The sequence below is a fragment of the Mobula hypostoma genome, chromosome 3 (genome assembly GCF_963921235.1).
Source record: "Mobula hypostoma chromosome 3, sMobHyp1.1, whole genome shotgun sequence".
Classification (NCBI taxonomy): Eukaryota; Metazoa; Chordata; class Chondrichthyes; order Myliobatiformes; family Myliobatidae; genus Mobula; species Mobula hypostoma.
The window spans coordinates 121,734,792-121,747,426 of record NC_086099.1 but is presented as its reverse complement, the minus strand read 5'-3'; the positions used below and the strand labels follow the sequence as shown (position 1 = coordinate 121,747,426).

General features: G+C 46.0%; 1 protein-coding gene across 3 annotated transcripts in view; it reads right to left on the bottom strand.

Moving 5' to 3' along the window:
• Positions 1-2,440: 2,440 nt before the first annotated feature.
• Positions 2,441-12,635, bottom strand: part of LOC134344229 (transcription factor ETV7-like) — an 83,191-nt gene continuing 72,996 nt past the window's right edge. For 2 of the 3 annotated variants that reach the window (XM_063043677.1, XM_063043679.1), the window contains 2 exons: positions 5,168-5,268; positions 2,442-2,800 (listed from right to left, as the gene is read on the bottom strand). In XM_063043677.1, the coding sequence (XP_062899747.1) occupies positions 2,686-2,800; positions 5,168-5,268 (216 nt within the window). In that variant the 3' untranslated portion in view covers positions 2,442-2,685. Of the gene's footprint in view, positions 2,801-5,167; positions 5,269-12,635 lie in introns of all 3 variants that reach the window. The other variant, XM_063043680.1, reaches the window with a different exon arrangement.

Below are 12,635 nucleotides of genomic sequence, written 5' to 3'. Positions count from 1 at the left end.
AGTGTGTGAGAGTGCGTGTGGGAGTGTGAGTGTGTATGTGTGAGTGTATGTGTGTGAGAGTGTCTATGAGTGTGAATGTCTGTGTATGAGTGTGTGTGTGAGAGCGAGTTCTTTGAGTGAATGAGTGTCTGTGTGTGTGAGTGTGTGTGTGTGAGACAGTGAGTGTCTGTGTGTATGAGACAGTGACTGAGTGTCTGTGTGTGTGTGAGACAGTGAGTGAGTGTGTGTGTGTGAGTGTCTGTGTGTGTGTGTGTGAGTGAGATTGAGTGAGTGTCTGTGTGTGTGTGAGAGCGTGTGAGAGACAGTGTGTGTGTTAGTGTCTGTATGTGAGAGTGTGTGCCTCTGTGTGAGAGCCTGTGTAAGACAGATGTGTGTATGAGTGTCTGTGCGTGAAAGCATGTGTCTGTGAGCATGTGTGAGTGTCTGTGTGTGTGAGACAGTGTGTGAGTGTCTGTGTGTGTGTGAGTGTGTGAGTGTCTGTGTGTGAGCATCTGTGTGTGTGTGTGTGTGAGACAGTGTGTGAGTGTCTGTGTATGTGAGAGACAGCGTGTGAGTGTCTGTGTGTGTGTGAGTGTCTGTGTGTGAGCATCTGTGTGTGTGTATGTGAGACAGTGAGTGAGAGTCTGTGTGTGTGTGTGAGATTGAGTGAGTGTCTGTGTGTGTGTGTGTGTGTCTGTGTGTGTGAGTGTGTGTGTGTGAGACAGTGAGTGTCTGTGTGTATGAGACAGTGAGTGTCTGTGTGTGTGTGAGACAGTGAGTGAGTGTCTGTGTGTGTGTGAGACAGTGAGTGTGTGTGTGAGTGTCTGTGTGTGTGAGTGTGTGTGTATGTGAGACAGCGTGTGAGTGTCTGCGTGTGTGTGTGAGTGAGATTGAGTGAGTGTCTGTGTGTGTGTGTGAGACAGTGTGTGAGTGTCTGTGTGTGTGTGTGTATGTGAGACAGTGTGTGAGTGTGAATGTGTATGTGAGACAGTGTGTGAGTGTGAGTGTGTGTGTGAGACAGTGAGTGAGTGTGTGTGTGAGTGTCTGTGTATGTGAGACAGTGTGTGAGCGTCTGTGTGTGTGTGTGTGTGAGACAGTGAGTGAGTGTGTGTGTGTGTGTGAGTGTCTGTGTGTGGGCATCTGTGTGTGTGTGTGTGTGAGACAGTGAGTGAGTGTGTGTGTGTGAGACAGTGAGTGTGTGTGTGTGTGTGTGAGTGTCTGTGTATGTGAGACAGCGTGTGAGTGTCTGTGTGTGTGTGTGTCTGTGTGTGAGCGTCTCTGTGTGTGTGTGTGTGTGAGACAGTGAGTGAGTGTCTGTGTGTGTGAGACAGTGAGTGTGTGTGTGTGAGTGTGTGAGCGTCTGTGTGTGTGTATGTGTGAGACAGTGAGTGAGTGTCTGTGTGTGTGTGAGACAGTGAGTGAGTGTGTGTGTGTGTGTGTGTGTGAGCGTCTGTGTGTGTGTGTTAGACAGTGAGTGAGTGTGTGTGTGTGTGTGTGAGACAGTGAGTGTGTGTGTGAGACAGTGAGTGAGTGTGTGTGTGTGTGTATGTGAGACAGTGAGTGAGTGTCTGTGTGTGTGAGACAGTGAGTGAGTGTGTGTGTGTGTGAGACAGTGAGTGTCTGTGTGTGTGAGACAGTGAGTGAGTGTGTGTGTGTGTGTGTGTGTGAGACAGTGAGTGTCTGTGTGTGTGAGACAGTGAGTGTGTGTGTGTGTGTGAGACAGTGAGTCAGTGTCTGTGTGTGTGTGTGTGTATGTGAGACAGTGAGTGAGTGTCTGTGTGTGTGAGACAGTGAGTGAGTGTGTGTGTGTGTGTGTGTGTGTGTGAGTGTCTGTGTGTGTGAGACAGTGAGTGAGTGTCTGTGTGTGTGAGACAGTGAGTGTGTGTGTGTGTGAGTGTGTGAGCGTCTGTGTGTGTGTATGTGTGAGACAGTGAGTGAGTGTCTGTGTGTGTGTGAGACAGTGAGTGAGTGTGTGTGTGTGTGTGTGTGTGTTAGACAGTGAGTGAGTGTGTGTGTGTGTGTGTGAGACAGTGAGTGTCTGTGTGTGTGAGACGTGAGTGAGTGTGTGTGTGAGACAGTGAGTGAGTGTGTGTGTGTGTATGTGAGACAGTGAGTGAGTGTGTGTGTGTGTGAGACAGTGAGTGTCTGTGTGTGTGAGACAGTGAGTGAGTGAGTGTGTGTGTGTGTGTGTGTGTGTGAGACAGTGAGTGTCTGTGTGTGTGAGACAGTGAGTGTGTGTGTGTGTGTGTGTGAGACAGTGAGTCAGTGTCTGTGTGTGTGTGTGTGTGTGTGTGTATGTGAGACAGTGAGTGAGTGTCTGTGTGTGTGAGACAGTGAGTGTGTGTGTGTGTGTGTGTGTGAGTGTCTGTGTGTGTGAGACAGTGAGTGAGTGTCTGTGTGTGAGTGTTCTAGTGAAGCCTCAGTTCCAATATTGTGCCAGAATCAGAAAAGATACAAAATATTAAGAATTTATTCACCATTTCCCTTCAGAAATGTGACAGCAAGTTTCTGAATTTAATTTACATTTTACCAGTGCATAGATGCAATGTAGTGCTAATATTAAACAAAAATCACTGTCCCCTATTGCGGGGGTAAACTTCACATTAGTACCATTGGAGAGGGGGAAAGAAGTTGGTTTGTGTCCATGATTGACAGATGCCAGTCACGCGTGACGGAGTTTTGCCAAGTGCCGTCTTTGTGTCATCGTCATGGTGACAGTTCGAAGGTGTCCTCTTTGAAATCTGCTCCATCCTGTTCCTGAACTTCCAGTTGCTCCAACCTGTCAGGTTTGTGGATGATTTCTTCTGGAGTCTTCAGGAACCTGTTTGAAGGAACAACAGCCAGATCTGATTACAGACTGCAGGAAAGGTATTAGAAAAGCGGTGGCTACATCTACAACAAAAACAGAGAGATATGAGACCATAAGACCATAAGATTTCGGAGCAGATTTAGGCCATTTGTCCCATTGAGTCTGCTCTGCCATTCCATTATGGCCGATTTATTTTCCGTCTCAAACCCATTCTCCTGTCTTCTCCATGTAACCTTTGACGCTCTGACTGATCAAGAACCTATCAACCTCCACTTTAAATATAAGACTGCAAGTCAATGAGACATAGGAGCAGAATTAGGCCATTTGGTCCATCGAGTCTGCTCCGGCACTAAATCATGGCTGATCCTTTCTCTCTCTTCCTGAGCCCCACTCCCCGGCCTTCTCCTCGTAACCTTTGGTGATGTGTCCAATAAGAAACCTATCACACTTTGCCTTAAACACACCCAATGACCTAGCCTCTACAGCTGCATATGGCAATAAATTCCACAAATTCACTACCCTCTGGTTAAAGAAATTTCTCTGCATCTCTGTCTTAAATGGACGCCCCTCTATCCTGAGGCTGTGTCCTCTTGCCTAAGACTCCCTACCATGGGAAACATCCTTTCCACATCTACTCTGTCTAGCCTTTCAACATTCAAAAGGTTTCAATTAATTCCCCCCTCATGCTTCTAAATTCCAGCAAGTACAAACCTAGAGCCATCAAACGTTCCTCGTATGATAACCCTTCCATTCCTGGAATCATCCTTGTGAATCTCCTCTGGACCCTCTCCAATGCAGCACATATCTTCTACGATGAGGAGCTCAGAACTGTTCGCAATACTCAAGGTGAGACCTCACCAATGCCTTATAAAGCCTCAGCATCACTGCTCTTGTATTCTAGACCTCTTGAAATAATTGCTAAGATTGCATTTGCCTTCCTCACCACTGACTCTACCAGCAAGTTAACCTTTAGGGTGTTCTGTACAAGGACTCTGAAGTCCCTTTGCATCTCAGATTTTGGATTTTTCTCCCTGTGTATACTCAACAACCTAGCCCGCACAGCCGTCCATTGCAAAGAATTCCAGTAACTGTTAGTCTAACCTTGACCTCAGCTGCACTTTCTTGTACTTAACCTTTCAATCAGAATATTCACAGCAATCTGGGTTGAAAGTACTAAAAGTTCATAAAACTCGCCTCATCTCTGTCCTAGAACATGGACCATAGACAGTACAGCGCAGTACAGGCCCTTCAGCCCATGATGTTGTGCTGACCTCTGAACCTACTCTAAGATCCATCTAACCCTTCCCTCTCACATAACCCTCCATCTTTCTATCATCCATGTCTCTATCTAAGAGTTTCTTAAATGTCCTTAATATATCTGCCTCTACCACCACCCCTGGCAGGGAGTTGCACACACCCACCACTCCCTGTAAAAAAAAAGCTTACCTCTGACATCCCCCCCTGTACTTCCCTCCAAACACTGGTATTGGCCAATGGTTCCCTGGAGAAAAGGTGATGGCTGTCCATTCTGTCTACCGAATCAAAGTAGCAAGATAGAGATGATTTGTTGCCCTGACAATCTGACATTGTGCATGTTGTTTCCAGGAGAGATTTTTTTAAGTCTGCTGTTGTGCTTTCCCTATAGAATGCCACATGGGCAAGGCCAGACAAGGTACTTGCAAAGCTGCTTCTTGCTAGAAAAGCTGTCAGTCAAAGCCTCAATATTCTCTTGTTCCCTCTGTTCCACCAAGTGTTGGGCAGCTTGCTGATTTAGGAGTGAAGTCGGGCTGTAGCGACCTGCCAACTGCCTCCGAAGGGAGAAAGGAGGTGAACTGACTAGGTCTGTACAGTCTATATCAGTCTGATGCTGATCTTTTCAGAGTCTGCTCATTTGTACAGATCACGGGGGCCTCAGTTCAGTGCCTGGTCAGAGTTTCCGGTGCTGCTGGGCACTTCCACGCACCCTTCGTTGAGCTGATGTGTGAGATGTAACAGTGCTCATTGTCAGAGCTGCTCGATGTAACCGTACTGATGGTAGAATGCTTTTCAATCACAGAGCGAGAGGCAGCATCTATGGAGGGGAATGGACCCTCGGTGTTTCGGGCCGAGACCCTCTCCGGACTGAAAGAAAGAAAGAGGGAAGATGGCCAGAATAAGAGAGCGGAGGAAATGCAAGTAGGTGATGGGTGGATCCAGGTGAGGGGGTGACAGGCAGATGAGGGAGGGGAGAACGTGGGAAGGACATGAGACGACGGTGGAATCTGAGAGGACAGTGGATGGCTTTGTGTATTGCTCCAGATTCCAGCATCTGCAGTCCCCCGTGTCTCCATGGTGACTGGCCTGTTCTCCGACCCCTCTTGAACGATTGAGGACACCCACCTGAACAGCAGCTTCTGGCCTGGTTCCTTCTTGATAATGTTTAGCTTGTAGTAGTGGCGCAAAGCTCTTGACATCTTCTCATAAGTCATATTTGCTCGATTCTGTATGGAGCAGAAGAAAACTTGTGACCAGCTGTTCTTCCCAGAGTATAACCTCACATCTCTAATCCAGACCATTGGTGCTGTCTGTGTGGCGTTTGCACGGCTCTCCCCGTGACTGTGTAGGTTTCCCCTGGGTGCTCCCATTTCCTCCAAGATGCCAAAGGTTAACTGGCTGTGGTATAGTGTCCCTGCAGTGTGGGTGACTGGGGAGTTGATTGGCATTTGAGGGTGAATGCATTTCAAGGAACTAAGTATGGAAATTGCTCTGAAAGCCAGCAAACATTCAATGGGCTGAATGGACTCCTATGTCACAGGAAAACATGAATTAAGAGGAAACTCACCCGGTGAAATAACTAACAGCGGCCTCTCTGTGACGTTGTTAACTTTGTGTGGCTGTGGTCAGTACAATGTTAGATAGAACGGATCAGGTTGACATGGTTACGACTGTATGAGTTTTTGTGAAGAGCACACTTGGAGTATTGTGCACAGTTCCGGTTGCCCTACTATAGGAAAGCTTTCATTAAGAAGGAAGTGGTTCAGAAAAGAGACAAATCTAATTAATGAGGGTAGAGCAGTGAATGTGGTATATATGGATCTTCGAACATTGCAGCTCAGAATGATGTGCCAACCTTTAAATCTACTCTGAGATCAACCTATGTACATACACCCACACAGGCCTCCATTTTTTATCATCCACCTGCCTATGAAAGGTTCTTAATTGTCCCTAATATTTCTGCTTTTACCACCACCCAGCAAGGTTTTCCACCCTCTGTGTAAAAAACCTTCCCTCTGACATCTCCCTCTGACTTCACTTCTATCACCTTAAAATTATGCCCACTTGCATTAGACATTTGCGCTCTGGGAGAAAGTCTCTGGCTGTCCACTCTATCTATGCCTCTTACCATCTTATACACCTCTATCAGTTATCTCTCATCCTCCTTCACTCCAGAGAGGAAAGCCCCAGTTCCCACAGCCTATCCTCATAAAGTATCCTCTCTAATCCAGGCAGCATCCTGGTAAACCTCTGCGACCAGAACTGAACACAATACTCCAAGTGTGGTCTAACCGGACATTTATAGAGCTGCAGCAGTAACTTGCAGCTCTTGATCTCAATCCCCTGACAAATAAAGGCCAACACACCATACCTTTTTAACCACCCAATCAACTTGTGTAGCAACTTTGAGGGATCAATGGATGTAGCCTCCAAGATCCCTCTGTTCTTCCACACTGCGAAGACCCCTCTTATTAACTCTGTATTCTCCCTTCAAATTCGACCTTCCAAAGGCTTCACTTCCCACTTCCCCTTCAACATTTCACCTTATCTAAAAGTACGAAATTGACGTTTTTTTTTGTTCTGTGACGATATCAGAGTCCCCAAAACTGAGGTGTTTAGTTGAAAATGAAATGCAGATTAGTTCTGTTAGTCAGACCCGCCCCCCCCTGCCCCCGACAATTAACTGACACATTGGGTCTAGTACTACTGGGCAACTTTAACAAACTCAATGGCTGATTGGGGGAAGTGGCTGATTGTTCTGTCGTTTGAAATGTAGCAAGGTCAGGGCAAGGAATTACAGGTCAGACTGACATCAGCGATGGGGAAATTATTGGAGGAAGTCCTCAGTTTCAGGACCTAGAGTTAGAGAAGAGTACAGCACAGAACCAGGCCCTTCGGTGAACCTAATCCCAGCTGAACCATGAATCTGCCTAGTCCCACCGACCTGCATCTGGACCAAACCCCTCCCCCATCCACGTGTTTATCCAAGTTTCTGTTAAATGTTGAAATCGAACCCACATCCACTGGCAGCTCGTTCCACACTCCCACCACCCATTGAATGAAGAAGATCCCCCTCATCCTCCTCTTAAATATTTCACATTTCACCCATAACCTATGACCTCTAGTTCTAGTCTCTTCCTACCTCAGTGGATCTACCAGAATTTGGCTAGAGTCTGATTTGGAGGAGTCAGCATGCCTTTGTACATGGGAAGTCGAGCTTGATAGACTCCTCAGAGTTATTTGAAGAGGTAACCAAAAAGGTAGTTGAGGGTAGGGCAGTGGATGGTGTCTATTTAGTTTTCAGCAAGACCTTTAAGAAGGTCCCACATAGTAGGCTGGCCTGGAAAGGTAAGTCCCGGATGGTTTGTTGCCTCCCGGGTGCCAGGGTCAGGGATGTCTCTGATTGCGTGCACAGCATTCTGAAGTGGGAGGGTGATCAGCCGGATGTCATGGTACACATCGGTACCAAAGAAAGAGTGAGGAGGTCCTGAAGAGTGAGTATAGAGAGTTTGATATGAAGTTAAAAAGCAGGACCTCGAGGGTGGTAATCTCAGGATTGCTACCTGTGCCACGTGCCAGTGAGGGTAAGAATAGGATGCTCTGGCGGATGAACACATGGCTGGGGAACTGGTGTAGGGGGCAGAGTTTCAGATTTCAGGATCATTGGGACCTCTTCTGGGGCAGGTGGGACCTGTACAAGAGAGACAGGTTACATCTGAACTACAAGGGGACCAATATCTTTGCAGGGAGGTTTGTTAGTGCTACTGGGGAGGGTTTAAACTAGGTTTGCAGGGGGATGGGAACCAGAGTGCCAGAGCAGATAGTGGAGCGTGGGTGAATATAAATGATGTTAAAAGTTCACACAAGGTCACAAACAGAAGGGTTGTGAGTGGTGGTAATAATCTCCTGAGGTGTGTCTATTTCAATGCAAGGAGTATTGTGGGGAAGGCTGATGAGCTGAGGGCGTGGATTGACACATGGAATTACAACATTATAGCCATTAGTGAAACTTGGCTACAGGAGGGGCAGGACTGGCAGCTTAATGTTCCAGGGTTCCGATGTTTCAGACGTGATAGAGGCAGAGGAATGAAGGGTGGGGGGGTGGTGGCATTGCTAGTCAGTGCTCGGGCAGGCCAGATTAGAGGGCTTGTCTACCGAGGCCATATGGGTGGAGCTGAGAAACAGGAAAGGTATGACCACATTAATGGGGTTGTATTATAGACCACACAATAATCAGCGAGAATTGGAGGAGCAAATCTGCAGAGAGATGGCAGACAACTGCAGGAAACATAAAGTTGTGATAGTAGGGGATTTTAATTTTCCACATATTGATTGGGACTCCCATACTGTTAAAGGTCTAGACAGGTTAGAGTTTGTAAAATATGTTCAGGAAAGTTTTCTAAATCAATATATAGAGGTACCAACTAGAGAAGATGCAATATTAGATCTCCTATTAGGAAACGAGTTAGGACAGGTGACGGAAGTGTGTGTAGGGGAACACTTTGGTTCCAGTGATCATAACACCATTAGTTTCAACTTGATCATGGATAAAGATAGATCTGGTCCTCCAGTTGAGGTTCTAAACTGGAAAAAGGCCAAATTTGAAGAAATGAGAAAGGATCTAAAAAGCGTGGATTGGGACAGGTTGTTCTCTGGCAAGGATGTGATTGGTAAGTGGGAGGCCTTCAAAGGAGAAATTTTGAGAGTGTAGAGTTTGTATGTTCCTGTCAGGATTAAAGGCAAAGTGAATAAGAATAAGGAACCTTGGTTCTCAAAGGATATTGGAACTCTGATAAAGAAAAAGAGAGAGATGTATGACATGTATAGGAAACAGGGAGCAAATAAGGTGCTTGAGAAGTATAAAAAGTGCAAAAAAAAAACTTAAGAAAGAAATCAGGAGGGCTAAAAAAAGACATAAGGTTGCTTTGGCAGTCAAGGTAAAGGATAATCCAAAGAGCTTCTACAGGTATATTAAGAGCAAAAGGTTAGTAAGGGATAAAACTGGTCCTCTTGAAGATCAGAGTGGTCGGCTATGTATGGAACCAAAAGAAATGTGGGAGATCTTAAATGGGTTTTTTGCATCTGTATTTACTAAGGAAACTGGCATGAAGTCTATGGAAATAAGGCAATCAAGTAGTGAGGTCATGGAACCTATACAGATTGAAGAGGAAGAGGTGCTTGCTATTTTAAGGCAAATCAGGGTAGATAAATCCCCAGGACCTGATAGGGTATTCCCTCGGACCTTGAAGGAGACTAGTGTTGAAATTGCAGGGGCCCTGACAGATATATTTAAAATGAAGTGCCAGAGGATTGGAGGATAGCTTATCTCACAACATGCTGGAGGAACTCAGCAGGTCGGGCAGCATCCGTAGAAATGATGAGTCGACGTTTCGGGCCGGAACCCTTCATCAGGACTGAAGAGGGAAGGGGCAGAGGCCCTATAAAGAAGGTGGGGGAGGGTGGGAAGGAGAAGGCTGGTAGGTCCAGTTGAAAAACCAGTAATTTGAAAGACAAAGGGGTGGGGGAGGGGAAGCAGGGAGGTGATAGGCGGGAAAAGTAAAGAAGGAATAGGGGAAAACACATTATTTTGTGTTGTGGAGGATAGCTCATGTTGTTCCGTTGTTTAAAAAAGGCTCTAAAAGTAATCCCGGAAATTATAGGCCAGTAAATTTGACGTTGGTAGTACGTAATTTATTGGAAGGAGTACTAAGAGATAGGATCTACAAGTATTTGGATAGACAGGGACTTATTAGGAAGAGTCAACACAGCTTTGTGCGTGGTAGGTCATGTTTGACCAATCTACTGGAGTTTTTTTGAGGAGGTTACCAGGAAAGTGGATGAAGGGAAGGCAGTGGATATTGTCTACATGGACTTCAGTAAGGCCTTTGACAAGGTCCCGCATGGGAGGTTAGTTAGGAAGATTCAGTCGCTAGGTATACATGGAGAGGTGGTAAATTGGATTAGACATTGGCTCAATGGAAGAAGCCAGAGAGTGGTAGTGGAGGATTGCTTCTCCGAGTGGAGGCCTGTGACTAGTGGTGTGCCACAGGGATCAGTGCTGGGTCCATTGTTAGTTGTCATCTATATCAATGATCTGGATGATAATGTGGTAAATTGGATCAGCAAATTTGCTGATGATACAAAGATTGGAGGTGTAGTAGACAGTGAGGAAGATTTTCAGAGCCTGCAGAGGGATTTGGACTAGCTGGAAAAATGGGCTGAAAAATGGCAGATGGAGTTTAATACAGACAAGTGTGAGGTATTGCATGTTGGAAGGACAAACCAAGGTAGAACATACAGGGTAAATGGTAAGGCACTGAGGAGTGCAGTAGAACAGAGGGATCTGGGAATACAGATACAAAATTCCCTAAAAGTGGCATCACAGGTAGATAGGGTCGTAAGGAGAGCTTTTGGTACATTGGCCTTTATTAATCAAAGTATTGAGTATAAGAGTTGGAATGTTATGGTGAGGTTGTATAAGGCAGCGGTCCCCAACCAATGGGCCGCAAGGAAACGATATGAGTCAGCTGCACCTTTCCTCATTCCCTGTCACACACTGTTGAACTTGAACAAAGGGTTGCCAACTGTCCCGTATTTGCCGGGACATCCCGTATATTGAGCTAAATTGGTTTGTCCCGTATTTCCCCCGCTAAGGTAGAGCATTCCTATGAAACCTTTCGTGCCGAAATGGCGTGAAGCGAAGAAGCAATTACCATTAATTTATATGGGAAAAATTTTTGAGCATTCCCAGACCCAAAAAATAACCAAACAAATCATACCAACTAACAAATAAAACCGAAAATAAATAACTCTAACATATAGTAAAAGCAGGAATGATATGATAAATACACAACCTATATAACGTAGAAATAATGTATGTACAGTGTAGTTGGGAAGATGAAGGCAAAACCGATTTGTGGGATCGTCATATGCGCAAGTCACGCACGCACACACAGGTGCCTACGCAAGGCTTCTTGGTCATGGTAGTCCTTCCTGGGGTAAAGTGTCCCGGGATTTGACTGCTACTTTTGTCCCTTATTTGGAAAGACATGTTGAGGTGAGTTTAACCCTACTTGAACACCCCTCACCACACCCCCACCCCCCCCCCCACGACCCCGGTCAGCCGGTCCGCAAGAATATTGTCAATATTAAACTGGTCTGTGGTGCAAAAAAAGGTTGGGGACCCCTGGTATAAGGCATTGGTGAGGCCGAATTTGCAGTATTGTGTGCAGTTTTGGTGACTAAATTACAGGAAGGATATTAGTAAGGTTGAAAGAGTGCAGAGAAGGTTTACAAGGATGTTGCCGGGACTTGAGAAACTGAGTTACACAGAGAGATTGAATAGGTTAGGACTTCATTCCCTGGAGCGTAGAAGAATGAGGGGAGATTTGATAGAGGTATATAAAATTATGATAGGTATAGATAGAGTGAATGCAAGCAGGCTTTTTCCACTGAGGCTAAGGGAGTAAAAAACCAGAGGACATGGGTTAAGGGTGAAGGGGGAAAACTTTAAAGGGAATATTAGTGGGGGCTTCTTCACACAGAGAGTGGTGGGAGTGTGGAACGAGCTGCTAGATGAAGTGGTAAATGCGGGTTCACTTTTAACATTTAAGAAAAATTTGGACAGGTACATGGATGGGAGGTGTATGGAGAGATATGGTCCAGGTGCAGGTCAGTGAGACTAGGCAGAAGAATGGTTTGGCACAGCCAGGAAGGGCCAAAAGGCCTGTTTCTGTGCTGTAATGTCCTGTGGTTCTATGGTTCTATGGAATCCAGAGAGAAGATTCAAAATTGGCTGAGAGGTAAGAAGCAGGGTTGTTTCTGGAATGGAGGCCGATGGCTTGTGGTGTGCCACTGGGGGCCGTGTAGTTCATATTTATAATCAATAATTTGAATATGAATGTACACGGTTTGATCAGTAAACTTGGGAATTACACAAAATTAGGAGGGGTTGTTGATAGTGCAGAAGGTTTCCGTAGATTACAGAGGGATCTTGGTCAGTTAGGAAAGTGGGCCAAGGAGTGGCAAATGGATTTCAATGGAGGTAAGTGTGAGGCAATGCATTTTGCAAAGGCAAACCAGCATAGACTGTGAATGGTAGGGCACTAGGGAGTGTATTGGAACAGAGGGACATATAGGAGAACAAGTGCACAGCCTACTGATAGCAGTGTCACAGGTAGATGGAGTGGTGAGAAAGGCATTCATCACGCTAGCCATCAGTCAGGGTACTGAGCATAAGAGCTGTGAGGTGATGCTGCCCCATATCGAAGAAAGGGTGTGCTGCCATTGGAGAGGGCCCATAGGAGGTTCACAAGAGAGGTCCGGACACGATAGGGTTAACATGTGAGGAGCATTTGATGGCTCTGGGCCTGTACTCACTTCACTTTAGAAGAATAAAGGGGGGGGGGGAATCTCATTGAAATCTATCGAATACTGAAATACAGTAGATGTGGAGAGGATGTTTCCTGTGAGTTGTCTAGGACCAGAGGGCACAGCCTCAGAATTTAAGGATGTCCATGCAGAACAGAGATGAGCAGGAATTTCGTTAGCCAGAGGGTGGTGAATCTGTGGAATTCATTATCACAGGCGGCTG